The 17615-nt window shown below is 36.8% G+C and overlaps 2 protein-coding genes across 3 annotated transcripts; both read right to left on the bottom strand.

Moving 5' to 3' along the window:
• Positions 1 to 1534: 1534 nt before the first annotated feature.
• Positions 1535 to 7105, bottom strand: LOC7467516 (armadillo repeat-containing protein LFR). 2 transcript variants are annotated; one of them, XM_002311615.4, is made up of 8 exons: positions 6789 to 7105; positions 6545 to 6714; positions 6248 to 6390; positions 5935 to 6173; positions 2612 to 2717; positions 2384 to 2522; positions 2175 to 2302; positions 1535 to 2031 (listed from the first exon to the last, which is right to left on the bottom strand). In XM_002311615.4, exons 1-8 carry the CDS (start codon positions 6967 to 6969, stop codon positions 1776 to 1778), a joined length of 1362 nt encoding a protein of 453 aa, XP_002311651.1. In that variant the 5' UTR covers positions 6970 to 7105; the 3' UTR covers positions 1535 to 1775. The 2 variants fall into 2 exon arrangements, with proteins under 2 accessions (XP_002311651.1, XP_024463648.1); XM_024607880.2 differs by having other exon boundaries at positions 6545 to 6708.
• Positions 7106 to 14983: 7878 nt separating this feature from the next.
• Positions 14984 to 17156, bottom strand: LOC7467515 (uncharacterized). The gene is made up of 3 exons (XM_002311614.4): positions 16151 to 17156; positions 15855 to 16047; positions 14984 to 15761 (listed from the first exon to the last, which is right to left on the bottom strand). The coding sequence occupies exons 1-3, from the start codon at positions 16556 to 16558 to the stop codon at positions 15196 to 15198; spliced, it is 1167 nt and encodes a 388-aa protein (XP_002311650.1). The 5' UTR covers positions 16559 to 17156; the 3' UTR covers positions 14984 to 15195.
• Positions 17157 to 17615: the final 459 nt, after the last annotated feature.

Below are 17615 nucleotides of genomic sequence, written 5' to 3'. Positions count from 1 at the left end.
ATCTAGGAGAAAAGGAAACCGAAAAATAAAGAAAAGGAGCCTCTTGGATCATAACACCAACCCAAGAAGATGGTTCCATTGTTTTTTTTTTTCCTTTTTCTTTTTTGATAATTACAACCAATTCTAAGATCCATTTGGGCTATCTCAAAATCGAGCCATCCCATTAATCCCATCCATAGTTGTCAATTCCCAAATGCATTCTCGAGAATGCCAAGCATCAATTTGGTCGATTGTCCTGTTTTCATATATATGATATACATTCCCGATTGAGGCATTTACATGTATATTTCGTAGAAGGAAGTGCCAGGGCACCAATTGGATTGTTTACTTGCACAGCTAAGGTGCACTGAAATTCGTTTTAATAAGAGGTTGGTGGGCTTTGTTAACTTTGCTTGTATACACCTCCACCGCCGGAGGCTAGAGTCAATTAAGCTGGAGGTAGGGCATGCAGTGAACCAAGCAAAGTGTCTTGTCAAATAAGTTAGAGGTTGGGTGCAAGTATATCGATTTCCATCATAATTTAACTCTAAATGATCGTGGTTTACGAATCTAAATTGATGGCGACAGGCACACCCTATTTTGCTTAAGATTACTTGCTTATGTTCGTTTCGGGATTGAAAATTAAAGACTAACATATGGGTTAGGTGTTGAGTGGTAAAATATTAATAGTATATAAAACTTCTCCTCCTTTCTAAATAAAACTTCCAAACAATGTTAATAAACATCTATATATTTAGGGTTTCAATAAGCATATTAAACTCGGAAAAATCAGATCAATTAAACACAAGGCATCAAGTATCACTTTATTATTATTATTATTATTATTATGAATTAAGAGCATGGATGCATTTAATATTAATAAAAAGAGTGATTCTATCCATAACAAACGAGATTGATATTTTTTTCTTTTAAAATGAATAACAAGTATATAATATTACGGGCATCAAAATATTTTGCTAACTCTAATTCATAATCCAAACCTTTTATGATCTAACAAATCAAACTCAGAGGATTTGGATCCTAATTAGATTAGAAGTTCAATCCAAATGTGTTTTATGGTTTTACTCTTATATTATTTCAATTAAAGATTTTAAATAAAACCTTATTAAAGAAAACAAGACCGAGGTTCAAACTCGGGGCCTGCGGTCCGAGATTTAACACTCTATGGGCTGGAGCTGGACTATTTAGAAAACAAAACGAAAGCTGGATCACGTTTAAATGTAAAATTATGTTAATTATTCGAGATGCATCGCTCTATTCTTTCGAAGGGGAGAAGGAAGAAAATCTTGGATTGGGGAAGGATATCTTCACTTATGCGAAAAGATTGTTTGCTTAATTTTAATCAGTTTTTTTATTTGACATGTTCAAACATCGTGGACCAACCTTTTTATTTTCTATAAAATACAATGAAAAAGGCTTTCACTTTCACTTGAGGACTTATTTGCCAAAAATAAAATAAAATATAGAGACCAAAGTAAATTTTTTTGAGATAAAACATACACCAACAAAAAATAATATAAATAACGCATGGGTATACGTAACGTGCAGGTTGATACTAAAACAAAATAGCAGAAATACTTTTAAATACAAAATAAAGACTACAAGGATGTGAAGGCATCAATCCGATTATAAAGTGAACCCTAAATGCAAGTAGGCAACTAAAAAATCGAAGTCTAAGTCTTAATCAAGTTTTAGTACATTAAGCTGAGAAAAGTTCCAATACAACATTCTGGCAGCTCGGAGCTGGATCAGCTATAAATGATGCCGGTTTCCAATCACATGCCCCAAACACCACGAGCTGCTGTGAATTTGTTACTTGGTCTGGACGTCAGTTCATATAATATTCTGGCAAATGTATCAGAATATCTTGTATCTGAGAAGAGAATCTCAGCAAATGCGTTCTCGTAAGCTAGTAGCAAAGCCTTGTTTTGTGGCTCGGAGACCAGACTCTCCAATATCATCGCCGCTTTCCTGCAAACTTCTGGTACAGGATGTGGCGCCCGAATCACTCTAAGCAATCGATCAACTGCCCTGAATTTTATAAATTGTACACACCAAAAATGTCATGTCTGCAACCCAGTAAACCCGTTGACAATAAAATTTCTTGCCACAGCCTTCTTTCATTGTATTATTCTAATTTATGAAACCAAAATAAAAAATAAAAGAAAAATTACCATCGCTCACTAGCAAGCTTCAATCTGCAGTCCATATTAACTTCTGCAAGGTTATAAAGAGCGCCAACAGCAGCTGCCTGGGCATCAAGTGCAGGTGAGCTCATAAGATCTACTAAACGCTTATGTATCTGCAATGGTCATTTGGCCCATCGTTATAAATTTATGCAAAGACATTATATAACTTGCGCCATCAACAGAGAAAAATCAACCTGTGGGAAAAAGGGAAGAAGGAAAGGTTCATTGTCAGGATTTATAATCAAACGCCCTAGTAATTCAGCAGCTGCACAGTGCCAGGCTTTAACTGCAGATCCCAGCATCCCCATGATTGCTTGTACTGCACGTTTTTCTCTGCTCAATAAAGAAATTAACAAACTTATCAACCATAAGTTAGAATAAAAAATTTAATCTTTGAGGCAATAATAAATAAGATTTCTCACGTTATTTTGATGTAAGATGGCTTTGAGGAGCTAAAAATTCGGAGATCAAGCAACGGAGCCAAATTTACAATTGTCTCGAGGGCATTCGTAACAAGTTCCTCATCCTCTGTAATTGTCAATAACTTTTAGAAGCATTTAAGACAACATGTGAAACAGATGCATCTAATTTCTGCATCAGCATTGTATGGTGCAAGGAAAAGAAGGCTAGAATATAGCAGGTCCTCAAATTATTGAAAGCCTCATTACAAATGAGAAAAGATAGAACTACAAACTTCACATAATTCAAGAGCTCCATACAAGGAAGTCCAATTAAACTGTCAATAACAAAACAAGCAAGCAAAGAGAAGCTACAAACTTAAATTGTTTGCACTTTAGGGAAAAAAATTATTCACAAAGAAAAACAGAGAGACAAAATGGGAGTGGCAGGTTGATGAAATAACACAAGGGAGCTGCTAGAGGGGAAGAACAGGGTTATAGATAATTTGCAATTTGACAAGAATATCCACACTGATATCCTCTCCATTAACATAAAGCAATCTTACGGTGTTTCTTGAGGATAAAAGAAAATTAAAGTGTTACTATAGTCTGCGATGATGCTAAATGAGTAAAAAAAACCCTTCTTTTCTGAGATCAGATCCTAAACTAGTAATGGTGAAGCTAGAATCTAATATCATCACATTAATGGTAACTTGAGCCTTTCAACTATTAGGATAATGACCTCTTCAAACGACTCAGAGGTCCAAACTCATCTCATATCTTATCAGATTCAACGGATTATCTAAACTATAAGGCAATTATGAGCAATAAGAAAAAGTGATGTCCTTCGTGTTGCTTCGGGATTCAGCGTTTCTTAATAAGGTCTAGTCTTACATGAAAAATATTTAATGGAACAATAAGTACAAAGGGAGCATTGCAACTCTACATAATTAAGATAAGTCTAATGAAACATGGGCACGGTATATAGTTGGTGAAACATAGCGACGTACCTCAAAAATAACCTATCCATGATGATGATTTACAAATTTCATGGAGGACCCTAATATCATTACATTTAGTGAGGCTGGTCCTAAATCTGTCCCAACTTCCCAAAGCCACATATCGTTAGGGGCCTTGAGCCACAGAGAACATCGCTAGTCACTCCATAACTTAGTCCCCTCCACATTCCCAACTAATAATGTTGTATCAACCTTCTTTCTTCTAAATGCTATAGCAACACAGGATCCTTTGGAGACCTAATAGAACTTTCCCTCATTAAGTAGTAATATCCTATAGACATTATATTTGCCCCTAAACTTTCACAGCCAATATCAAAGAAACAAGGGACAGGACAAACAATTTATATACTCAAGCTGCTATGTCGGGAATATAATCAGTGACGTAACTCCACCTAGAAGTTCAACATTTAGCTGCCGCAATTTCTTGTGTGCCTTCAGGAAATGTCTAATCACAGCTACTTCAAAATACAAAATTCTTTAACAATATTAAGCTATGTAGGAGACAACGGCATTCTATCAACATGGAAAATAAGAGAAACACAAGAATAGTGAAAACGCAACTGACTTTGCACAACCTCAAACAAAGAACAAATGTAAGTCAACCCTTTAAGAATCATAAGACAGAATCTACAAGCTCAGCATCCTCTCTTGAGTCTTCAAAAGCATAACAGGTGCAATTACCTTTCTAAACATCTTCCTACTTACATCACCGAAAATAAGTTCAATTTCACAAGCTATACTTGTGTATTTGAGAAGCACTTTATCATAAACAACCTTTTTTTTTCTCTGCTGTGCACAAGGGACAGGGAAATGGCTAATAAAAGCAACATCAAAATCCAAATTTCTCTAACAATATTAAACCACGTAGTAGACAATGTGATTCTAACAACATGAAAATAAGAGCAGCACAAGAATAGTGAAAACAGAAATGACTTTGCACAACGTCATACAAAGAACAAATGTAACTCTACCCTTTAAGAATCATAAGACAGAATCTACAAGCTCAGCATCCTCTCTCAAGTCTTCAAAAGCATAACACGTGAAATAGCCTTTCTAAACATCTTCCTACTTCATTCACCAAAAATAAGTTTGATTTCATAGACTATACTTGTGTATTTGTGAAGCATTTCGGCAAAACAATTTCTTTTGCTGTGATCAAGGGACAGATGCAAGACAGAAAAGGGCAAAAAAGATTTAGTTTAGCATGGCAACAATCAGCAATTATCAGACCACCTTTGATGATTCAATGTGAACGAATATGCTAAAATTCCAGTAGGTGCAGTGTTTGCATTGTATCACTATCCCAATCCAGTTTATTAGGCTTTGAAGATATCTTAAACTCATAAAAGAACTTTTTCTCTGACTGGTGAACTCACATCAGAAAAATCACTCCATTAGAATCAACAATGAGAAACTAAAAGGAATAGCCAGCCCTAATATCATAAAATAGAATCAAGAGAAGTAAGCCAACTTAAAAAAATCTAACTCTTTCCTTCTGTTATGTACATGTAAATATATATGTAGAGTTCTCTGGTGCTATTCTCCAAGGACATTTGCTGACTCAGCGAGTGCAGTTGATATCTCTATATTTCTCAACCAAATTCTAAGATCACGAACTCAAGGCTAAATCACATATTTATACGCTCCCAATCCCTGCAAACTCCAATATACCGAAGCATGAACTGCACTAAGAGAAGAACTAGATCATTATTTCAGAACCTCCCATATACACATGACATGTAAAGGAGGCATGGGTGTTTCTCTTTTCATTCAGGGATCACGAACCTAAAATTTCATGCATGTACCTTAGCAGCAATGGCCCTTATCATTATAGTACATTTTGGTAGAAGGTGAAACAAAATAATAAGATTAGGGAAGAAATGTAAAACTAATAAAAAAAAGAAAAGAAAAGAAAATGGAAACAGGAAAAATAATTCACATCAATATCAACTCCTGAATTCTAGGTCATACAACACAGTCTTCACTTTCCACATTCAAATGAGCAACTACACGTCCATCAAGTTTTCTGCCCTCAAAGTTAGCTCTAAAGCACAAGGATGTCCCATGAGGCTTCTCATCAATCTGAGCATCAGTTTTATGACCCTAGATGACCTAAATTTTAGTGTCTTGGTCTACCATATTCTGCAGTTTTTTGCTAGATATAGTTCACACAATCTTTATTTGCAACTGGCCGTATGAAATCTCAAATTATCCCTCGATTGCTTCAGAGAAACAATTGTAAATTTTCCAAAAATTTTGATGAGGATGATGATATTCAACTTGGATGATAAATAACAGAAATAGCATTTTGCTTTATTAAGTCCTCACCAGTACTGTGATCCTCTATGCACTGGAACACTGTTTCCAAGCAATGCCGATTGGCAGCCATAATAACTTCATTCTCTGGCATGAAAGAGAAATTGCGTATGATATTTGAAGCAGCCACAGCACACTGCTGCTTCTCTGCCCTCCCTTCATCATCTAAATTAAACAAACCATCCTCGTCATACCACCACTCTGAAGGACGAAATTTGGCTACATTCTTTTGCACAGAAGCATCCGTCAATCTGCCACAAAGACATCACCCCACATTCACATCCCACTTTTACCAAGACCAGATTTTAATAAAAATCCTACTTACCCAGATTGCTTGACATTGTCATTTGATCCCAATGCCTCGTACTCGTAACCAAATCCTGTAACAAGCGAATTAGAACCTAATGTTCTTACTCTACGAGTCTTCTGGAGTTCTTTGGGAAGCGCAATATCACGCCAGTCATCTATCTGTTTTGTTTTAACACATCATCATTAGCACCAAATTGCAAAATATAAAGCAATCATACACCTAATTAAGTTTTGCTAAAATATAAACAAAATAATTCAACAAACCATGAGATTTTAAGAGAGAGAGAGAGAGAGAGTAAAGCGAGATGCATACGACTTGAAGAAGAGCATCAAGCAAGCCAGATATTTTAGCGAGAGAGTCTTTGCGCATGTCTTCTTTTTCTTTGAAAGAAAGCAATGTGAGAGTGTTGAGTGCCCATGTTAACTCGCTCTTCAATCCACTTTGAAGTGCCAGTACTATTCTTTTATTATTCTGATCTGAAGCTAACAAATTAATCAAAGATATGTTAATTTTAACACTAAAAGTTAGGGTTTTTTCTTTTTTTTGGATAACTGACCGGCGAATGAGGTGTGAACTTGAAGTGAAGGACCGAGGAGAGTGGACGGTGCTACAAAATCTGCAGCAAATGAGGCGGCGGCGCTGCCGCTTGTGCTGCCGAAGGGGCGCCCTCTCTTAGGTGCTGGGGCTGCTGATCCGCCCCCTGAGCCACCGGACTTGTTCAGGTCCCGCTTCTGCATTATTTTGTGTGTGTATCGGTCTTGTTTGGCTATCGCGATTAGGTTGGCGACCGCGGGATCTATTTTTCAGGGGCAGTCGGGCAGGGAGTGTTTTGACCCGAATCCGATTTGATTATGATGGTTTGGGCTTTTGCTTTTGCTGGATCATCAGACGTTGGGGCCTACATACACAAATGGGTTTTAAAGATTTGCAACATAATAATCATGCTAGAATCTCAATAATTTACACAAAAAAGAAATTGAGAAAATTACCAAAACCCCTTCTAAGAGAATATTTAATCCAAAAATATATATCAAAATATTTTCGTATCCATAAAAATATTTTCATATCTAAAAATCTATATATCTAACTCTTAGGTAACATCGTTAATCCATTTGAATTTTTAATTATGGAAAACCTTGTTTTGGATAGAATATTTTTTTTAAAAAAAAGTTTTACTCATAATCTCACGAAGAAATACATATATAATATCCACACGACATTTCTCCATCTTACTTTTTTATAAAAAAAAATATCAATACCTTAGATAATTTATTTTTGTTAAAATTAACAGTCACGGCAAGCATGTGAATAATTTCAACGTCAACGTGAACTGTCCACAATAACTTCACAGGAATAATTTCAACGTCAACGTGAACTGTCCACAATAACTTCACAGTTCATAGGTGACTTCGAGAGCCTCCACGATCAAAATTACTGAAGGGCAAAGATTTCCAGCGAGATTGCCATTCCTTGCTTGCTGGTCGTTTCTTACAAACGTCATCGCATTCTTCTCTGCGTGTTTTTACCATGATTGGGCTAGGCAGCTTCTTGCTGATGGAGGCCGCTTATTTTAGAGGTAAGCGCAGCTGTCACCCCTCGGCATATGTATGATATTCAGGTCGTTTAATTCCTGAAAAAGACCGGTCAGGTGGTGAAACATGGGAGCGGGAGGCTACTGTTTGATTTTGGATCAGTTTAGTAAGCAACTCTTTATGAATAATTAGGATGGGCTTGATTCTGTACTGGATTACAAACCAAGAAAAGCAGTTCGAAATCATTTTACAGGCCTGGCTTTATAAAAGTTATGACAGCCCACATGTTGGTGGGAGATGGATACGTTAAAATCTTCAAATCAACCTCTCTTCCCATCACTCTTTCTTTGCAGCTTTGCTGATATCACAGGAACATTCAGGGACGCGTTCTTGGTTGTAGCTAGCAAGATTCTTTTTATCTTGTCACTACCAGATAGAATTAACCGGGGTTCATAGACCGAAATGTGAATTTGGAATGAAGATTTCCTCTAGTTACGAGGTACCAAACGAAGTATCTAGGGTTTCGTCCTTAGGAGAATGATATACAAGCACTATCATGTACACAAGTTGCAGTAAGCATCGCACATTAGAAATACCTGTTATACAAAATGGATCAGGGTCTCACTGGGTTTTCTTTCTTTCTTTTTTGCTTCCTCAAAAAGATGATTATGGCCGTTGTTTTTTTGGCTTAAAACTTCGATATCTCTCGGAAGAGGCGGTTCGTGGATCTGTTGATTCTGAGATATAGTTACTAATAGAATCAAATATTTTTATAATCTTTTCATACCAGTGCTGATTTACTTGCAAGAAAGGGTGATGCTCAATCAACCAGAGATAAGATTATCATTATCTTTACAATTTTTCGTATCGCTAATGACAATTTCCAACCCACATTAGCTGGCGGGTCTGTAACTTTTCATGGAGTGTTTTCTTATAGACAATATTAAAAGGTTCTTGCTTGATTCGCCCTGATCTTGAGACTGGCTAGCCATTATAATTATAGCCTCTCTGGAATCTAGCTAGTTGGTTTATTTTGTGTTCAAGATTATTATCGAATCCCTCGCCTTTTTTATAAATAAATGAATCTGTGTCAAGCTCATAGTTTTCCCATCACTTCTGATGACTATTATGCGGATAAACAAAGAGGATCGTTGCGTGGGTTGGGAAGAAGAGAGTGGCTAACCATTTAAATTATCTATATGTTATTCATATATTATATTGAAAATTAACAAGGAAGCCAATGGAATCAACAAGGTGGTTAAGAAACTAATACTGTACGCAACTGTTCAATAATCTTTCTGCCCCTGTGCGGTAGATAGGGCCAGCTAAATATTGATGATTCCATTGGCTGGTTTATTTTATAAAAAATCCTCTTCTTGTTCCATCTATATGTAAAGCCATTAGCTAACAATCGCTCCAACTCCATCAGACTAATCAAAGAGATTTATTAATTTTTTTCTACATAGAAATGCAAACATTGGAAAATTGCTACCATCTAAACTAGCTTTATACTATAATTTTCTTTTAAATCCTGCAGTAGAACTTCAAATATCTCAAGATCATCAATCTCATGATATCTTAAAAATTCAAGTAGCCTAGAAACAATACTGTCAGGTTGGTTAATCGGTTAATTAATTGTTTCTTTTAGTCAAGATGATTAATAACTTATACTTTATACTAAATAGGCTAAAGTAGTTTGTTGCTACTTTTAATCAACTTGCTCCCCTTGACCTATTTGCAAAAAATCTTTTTTGGTGAAAGTATGGACTTTTCAATAATTAAATAAATATTTTTTTTAAAAAAAATACAATGATATTTTAGAGAGAGATGCTTTCAAAATATACATGCAGTAGAGAATGAAAATTGTAAATCTTTGTTCTGAAGATCTCATGAGTCTTTTTTTTTATAGAGAAAAATGACTTAAGTGTAATTTAACATTTCTGGTATTTCGAGTTGTATTATGAATTGTATTCCATTAATTTTATCCGGTTAAAAGATGATGACATGGTTAGTCATGAAAGATTTTAATACATCTAATGATATCGGTGGAGTGTAGACTTATTTAATTAAGTCTATTTGTTGAGGAATAATTCCTCTATGATTTTATATAAAAATCTATAGAATTGATAGTGTTACACATAATCATCTATCGAATCTAGCTTTAACCAAAGATTTAGGACATCTTCATTGAGATGTGCGTTCTAGCTCAACACACCCGAAAATCAAGAAAATTATACACATGTTTTTCTTGATTCAATATTTTTTTTTGATGAAGATAAACCAATAAAATCTTGATTTATAACAACCCTTGAAAATTGCCACACAACCTTGACTACATATGTGATGAACGGTTAAAATTTATGTGTTCTTTCATGTATATAGGCAAGGTATTAAAGTCTTCGATCTCAAGTTAGGAATAACACGATCCATTACGTTTATATGATCCAAATACTATTTCATTTGTGTATTAATGTCTTTCTATGTTTCAATCCTTCTTGATCAGTATCTTATCCTTTCACCGTCATCTTTGCAACAGAATACTGAGAGTTTAGAAACTCCAACTGAGATCTGATCAACACATGTACATGTATTTGAAGAGCAATATTTGTGTAGTTTAAATTAGTATTCTATATTACTTAGCCGTAATACAAGGGTCCTCTGACATCATTTACATCGACAAGTGATCTGCTTTGATTCTGAAGTTTAGAACAAATCTGTCATAAATCTCAAGGTCAAACATTCATATTAACAAATAATTATAAGTTATTAATTGCAAATGATTACATCACTCGGTACAGTGATACTACCTTTCTAGTTTCTTCGGGAAAAAAAGGATGTCTAATCATACTGTTCGGATTAAATTATAATGTAAAAAGTCTCCGTGAGACTTGCTTCAAGAAATTTCATAGAGCTTATCAATTCAACGCTAAAAAGTTTATCCCGAGTCTTGCGCTCCATCTCTAATATTTGCCTAGCTTTGCACGGCAGTGTAAAAATATAGCTTAATGATCAGTGAATATAAATAGTTGATGCCTTGCTTACAAATCACGTTTAGCCAAACGCGTATCGATCTTCTTGTGTTGTGTGTTGTGTGATGTTTGTTTCTTAGCACCTTGTGCCATTGCAAATATTAGAGAAATTAAAGGACCTCCTTGTTCATCGCAAAGCTGGCCCAACTGGGAATCCATTTGCATGACTGCCATAGCAAGCTCTGCTTTGGCATATTCTACTGGGATAATGAATATTCCTCAATCTTCATGAACTGCATTATTGGAAAATGCATTCTAGATAGCATTGGTTGAGTCCATTTCAAAATTATAACTGGAGAAATAACAGTAAATGCTTGCCAGTTGTGAGATTTGTAAGGAAAAAAAATGAAAGGGGAAAATAACAAAGATAAACAAGACCATGAAGCAATTTCGTGTCATATAGCGCTGTCTAAGTACTAATAATGGGAATGCTAATCACTCATGCTTTGTATGCACTGACTTCGTGGTAACTGATACAAATATCGAAGTTCTGTTGCATTTTATTGCTGGTTTTGCTATTAATATTTCGCTAGCTGGGTCATTTTCTTTGAGCTGTTCTATTTTCTTTTTTATGCATAAGGATTCAATGGGATGCTGCGAAATCATTTATTTTGGTGCCCTCTGCAACTTCTTCAGCTACATACAGTAGCTGGAACTCAAGGCTGGTAAATGCAGCAGCAGCAGCAGCAGCATCTCATACATATTAATTGACATCTGATGTGAATTTTATTTGTTATTTCTATTGCTGGTTTCCAAAATGTCCATATATGGTGTATTTAATTGGGATTGTGGCATTTTTGTTCATAGTAACATTAACTAACTGGATCAAATATAAAAAGTACTGCTGGATAGCAACTGGCGAGTACGTTGTAATGGCGCATTTGAAATAAGCTCATATTAATGAAGTAAAGACTGCCATAACAGAACATCGACTAGCTGAATTGTAAATGCACATCTGCAGATGAAATTGCTCGTTTAAAGAATTGGAATTTATTGCACGAACCAAACCCCCAAGGTTGCTTTACCACCTTTACAGTCCGATACACATCGAATCTGATTTCTGGAGAAAAAAAAAACTTCGATGGCCTTTGTATCCTTTCATTATTTTTTGGTTTATAGCTTATAGCTGGATAAACTACCAAGCCTCGGGAGTTCTGTCAACTTTCTTCCTAAACAAAAATTTCGTTAAACATACTCCTGGGCCTGGGGTGAGGTTTCAGTTTAGCTTTTACTTTATCAATTACCAAGAATAGAATACTTTAATTTATTTTCTTTGGGTGATAATTGGAAAAGGTTCACAAATCTCATGGAGGATATTGCAATGGTTAAGTGATCGTTATAAAGTTGTCAAGGAATTATGTTATGCAGCATAACCCAAAAATATGAAGAAATTGAAAACGTACAAAAGTGAAATTTGATGGAAGTGATTAAAAAAAGTTATCAGTGTAAAGGGAAAAGTGACGGAACCCCCGAAGATCAGAGAAGGGCTTTGTGATTTACCCTTTACAGGTTAATGTTGACCCGAGAAACTTTTAACCTGCTCTATTGATTCGACGAGGTGAGCTATAACAGAGCCAGTCAGAGGCATAAACTACATCAACACAAAGTAAAACTTGTAGATGGTCCAATGCTTCTCGAGATATAAGCTTGGTGAATCGAAGTAACACTATCGATCACAAGTATGGTTGCCTTGTAGTATAATCATGTGGCTGTTCTATGCTTTGTTGAGTTTTAGTTCATTCAAGATTTGACTATACGAAAAACAGGGCAAGAGTCCGATAAAAAAAAAAAAAAACAGTAACATGTGAGGAAAAGCAATCAAGGGGGGAGAAAGGGCAAGGCTGAAACACACGCACAAGGACCACATGCCACCTAATATCGAGTCCATGTCATAACGGATATATACCATTGAATAAAGGGGGGACTGTAGGCTCTGTGGGCAACATGTTAAATCTTGATTGGATGGAGGAGAGGCTAAGGTGTCTAGACTTTCCATGAGCTCTCACACTGTTTTGGATTGAGACATCTCTCAACATTTGTGATTAAAGTAAAGCACCAAATCGTGTACTCCTATCGAAAGAATATTTACTCTTCTTTTTTTCTATATATGAATAATCGCTTTTTTATATGTATATAAAAGTACATAGCAAAAGGGAGTGTCTCTCACTCTCTTGTATTGGTTTCCAATTCCATGCTGTAGCAATTTAAATGTCACCTTAATTTCCTTCAGTCATTGTTTTCGGAAGCCAGCATTGCCCAGCGTTCTTGCCATGACCAACTGCGCTTCCAAGTTCTTTTGCCGTTGTGCGCTATGAATGCTCTGATTTCGTGAAGCCTAGGCAAACTCAGTTAATCAAAGCACACCTCACAAGCAATCTCCATACCATCCATGTATCCATCGAGAGGAGGAGAGAGGGGCAGTAGGTGAAGGGTTGCTTTCACAAAAGCATCATTATTGTCAAACTTGGGGCAAATTTGCTTTTATTATTTTGCTTTGTATAGGGAAAAGAGAGCCCGCCCCACCATAGTCCTATCATCCAAAAAAAATAAGAAGAGGAAACAGACCCCACATCCCCTCATTAGCTCAGAGAGCTCTGTAACCGACCCTACCCACTTCGTGAATAAGATAATACTTATTGTGGAAGTATTTTCTCCAAATAATGAAAGATACGCAGATTATTACAAACAGGACTGCCCAAGAACAATGATTGTGGAAGTGTTTTCCCCAAATAAAATCATCAGAAAGTGATAATTAACACACCAAAGTAAGCCAAAGGAAAAGGGAGTTCTGCGCTCAAATATGCTAGCAGACCAGGCTATTTGCGAAACTCTTTAGTTGCCATGATGGAAAAGGTCTAAAGGTGGGGCTCTTGCGATCCTTGAGAGTTAAGTTTAAAACAGTTTCCCTAAAGTTGAGCTGAAGAAAAGAACTCCATCCTCCTATCTAACCTGCTCCTGTTAGTCCCATAACTCTGCAATCAATGCCTGCTTGGAAATGACTGCTCGCTTCCCCCCTGTCTTTACACCTTCTGGTGTTAACAATGTGCATCCAAGCTCGCACATTCAATTGGCGATGTCCTTTTTAATCCACTGCATCCAACTTCTTGTTAAACATGCCGAGTTTTGAAGTTGTTTAGATAATGCAACGGTGCGCTTGTCCAAGGAAAGGGAAAGGGCACAGGGGACAGGTGAATTCACCTTCAACTTGTTAATGGGATTTAAATAATATGAGTGGCCTGAAGGAGCTGATTTCTTTAAGGAGTGGTTGGTTACAGATGAAAAAAACAAAAGATTTCAAATTATGACATGATATGTTGGCCCTCTTATCCTCCACAATAAAATATAGAGGGAGCCTGGATTCAATCCCATGAGCTCCAGGTCCATTTTGACCCAGATGCCTCTCGAATAGCAAGGAACAGGACGGGATTCGCTTTCAGTTTTACAGATTGCTCCACTAACATCTAGCCAAGGTTAAAATATCAGAGTTTATGCTCTCAAAACCTGCTCACCAATTATCAACTCAGAAATCTGAAGTGCTTCCCGAGAGGGTCAAAGTGCCTCCTCCCTCTTTAACCTCAACCAGTGCTTATCTTGCACGTGTGACAGCATCTTCCTAGATTATACCCTTATTTCCAGTCCCAAACTCACAAACCTTGACCGACGGTAGAATGAAAGGAGAAATTTCCCTGAAGGCTGGGAAAACCATTGAAATTAATGGATTCAAGAGCTGCATTGAAGTAAAAGAGGCGTTTTTTAGGTCTCCCGAGAAAAAGAAGAAAACGAAATAAAAAACAAAAACCCAGGTGGAGTAGTGCTAGACTAATAAAAAAGCTTTAAACATGAAAAGCTAAAGAGAATATCACGCCATTCTAGTGAAGTTTTTATTTGCATCCTCCCTCACGGAGTCCGAGACTCCACGAGCCACTGCCGTCATCATCGACAGCAATAGCAACACCCCCCAGGCACCTCCACTCCTGCAATATTTCTTAAAGAAAATTGATAAAATAAATACATTTTAAAAAGCAATTTTCCTAGAAAGATGAGTTCTTTTTTATAAAAAAAAAACACTAAAGGAAAGCTTCATCCTCCTTTGTTCCCTTTCTGGAAACAATACCTAATGGAAATGGATATGACACCCCCAAACTTGTAATCGATAGTGCCTGACATTTAGAGTAACGAGGTTCCTCAGGTGCTTTAATATTTTTAGTATTTTTTCTGATTTCTAATATTTACATAATTGGTTTTTTATTACATTGACGGTAGATTCACCTGCCTCAGATATTACACAACCCTTCACCTCGAAAAAAGAAAGAAAAAAAAAGATATATTCATATTTATATATAGCACTAATATTTTTTTTCTATTTTTTATGCCTCGGAAAAATAAAAAAATCCAAAATTTTTTATGGTTTCTCCTTAAGGAGAGAAGCTAATCCAGTCACCATCCTGGCCCCTCTCTCTACGCCTTTCGGTTTCACCGCCGGTGGCTGCCACGCCACTGTCTCCACCTTTTTTTCATCCTCGTCCGAAATTATATTCGGCGAAGAAATTAACGACTCGGAATCCAACGTCGGGGTATCCTCTCCAAAAATCAGCTCAAACTCTCCACAGCAATCGTCACTGATCTCCAAGGACTTCTCGTTTTGCTCTTCAGTTTTGTTGCTGTTGTTGTTCAAAACGTTTTCGTTTAGTCTGGTATAAGGTGAGAGCCATTTAGCACGCATGTACTCGGCTTTTCTCCAAGGAGGAAAATGCATGCCTTTCTTCTTCAAGCTCTGTTTGGCTGCCTCCGATACGACCGACACGATCTGTCCAAGCCGATCTGATTTTCCGACGAAGATATACGGCAACGATTGCAGGATGGCCTTGTAGGCCCCAGTCGATCTCGCTATTTCAAATTCCGATTTGAAATCAATATCGATTATCAATCTCTCTTCTTCAATTATCACATCCACGTACTCGTATTCACCTGATCAAAGAACAAAATTAAAATAAAATCAACAATTTTATTTTTGAGTTTTAGACTGAAAAAACAAAAACAGGGAAGGAATTGTATATGTACCGGCAGGGAAAGAGGGGGATTTGTCCCATTTAGACTTGCAAATTGAGGAATGGTAGCCGAGAGATGTTAATCCATCGGCTACCATCTTCCTCAAAAAATCATCTTTCTGTTTGTGATTCTTGTTCTTCTCCAAAATCATTGCAGTGTCTGCTAGTAGATTTCTCTCCGCAACGCTCGCACAAGGAATCAAACTCTGCCATTTTTAAACACCAAGCGAACAAATCACCATTTTAGCTCTCTCTGATGATTTATTTCAGAAAATTGAAAGAAAGAGTCTTATTATGTTATTTACTTACCTTGAGAAAATCACAGGCGTCGCCAGAAGGAGCTGTACCCATTGATTCTCCGAAACCATTACCAAATACATCAAATTCATCATCGGAGCTGTCGTTGCCATTTCCGTTGAAGCAATTGCAGCGGTGGCGGCCACGAAATGGCTTGTCGTTGGATTCCTCCATGTAACTCTGCACCATTTTAGCCAAACAAACCGAGCTTGGCTCGAACTGCTCATCTTTACTGTTAGCCCCATACTGAGCTTCAATACTGCTAGGTGGTTTGTCCACAGAGGAAATCCTCAGCACGCTTGGTAACTGCCGGTCAAAGAGTCTCTTCAGACGAGATTTCAGAACCGGTTTAGCCGGTTCAGCTCGAACCGGTGCCTGAGAATCGATATCTATAGGTTGGATCTTCATAGGGAAAGGCATAACAGAGATTGAAGGTTAATAAGTATTGATTGCTATGGAATTTTAAACACTTGCTGCTTGTCAGTTCTGCAGCTGCTCCATATTCAGAGCTAGCTAGCCGCTCTCATAGATTTGCTTACTTAGACAGTGACCGCCTAATCATCAATGATTCATTACGATCCTGATAAATCTTGCTTTGTACATTTTCATGAAAAATCAATGCGTGTTGGTTAAAATTAAACCTCCTCTGCTAAACTACCAGTATTATCTCCCTTTTCCCAGAAAAAAAAAAAAAACCACTCAAAGCCCTAAGCAAATGAGTTAATCTACCAAAATTTGATCAAAAGAAAAATATAGAAGAACAAAAGTAAAACTTGGAGACTATGCAAGAGAGGACGATGGGTTTTAGCTTTGGGTCTTTTCGTGTAAGACATGACGGCGATGGTCGGAAACGCGGACATTGCGTATAGAGTTAGAATAAGTCATCGCCGGAATATTCATTTCTCCGGCGAGATGCAAATCGACTGCTATGGTTAGAAATTTGAAGAAGATTAAAGGAGACTCAGAGAGACAGTTCTTTTAAGGAGGAGTGTGGAGACTGATGGACTGGCTCAAATGAATGGGGTTTGGACAATTTATAGGAGAAAACGGTGTTGCTGACGTGGATTTCTCAAGCCATGTAGACTCTGAAATGGCAGGTTTCCTCCTGATTTTGCAGGTAGTTTTTTTATGTGGACCTGGTTCAATAATTCCACCTGCAACTGTTTAAACAAAAAAAAAATAAAGGGAGCTCGTGATTGGCTTGTTATTTGTGTAATTACAAGATTGACCTCCCGTGGTGCTGGGGTTGCGGGGGTACGTGCAATGGTGGTGTATGTGATTAGTGGGGTAAATTTGAAATTTGAATAGAAGTGGGAGATGGATGCCTGACATTGTGTAACACGTAAGGAGCATCAGTCGTGTGTATATTTTACTAAACTTGATTTTTATAAACTGGTACATTAATTATAATTTTTATTGTGTTTTTGAATTATAATATCAATAAAATAAAATAAAATATGTGAGTTTATATATATAT

The sequence above is a fragment of the Populus trichocarpa genome, chromosome 8 (assembly GCF_000002775.5).
Source record: "Populus trichocarpa isolate Nisqually-1 chromosome 8, P.trichocarpa_v4.1, whole genome shotgun sequence".
In the NCBI taxonomy this organism is placed as follows: domain Eukaryota; kingdom Viridiplantae; phylum Streptophyta; class Magnoliopsida; order Malpighiales; family Salicaceae; genus Populus; species Populus trichocarpa.
This window is presented reverse-complemented; position numbering and strand designations above follow the sequence as displayed.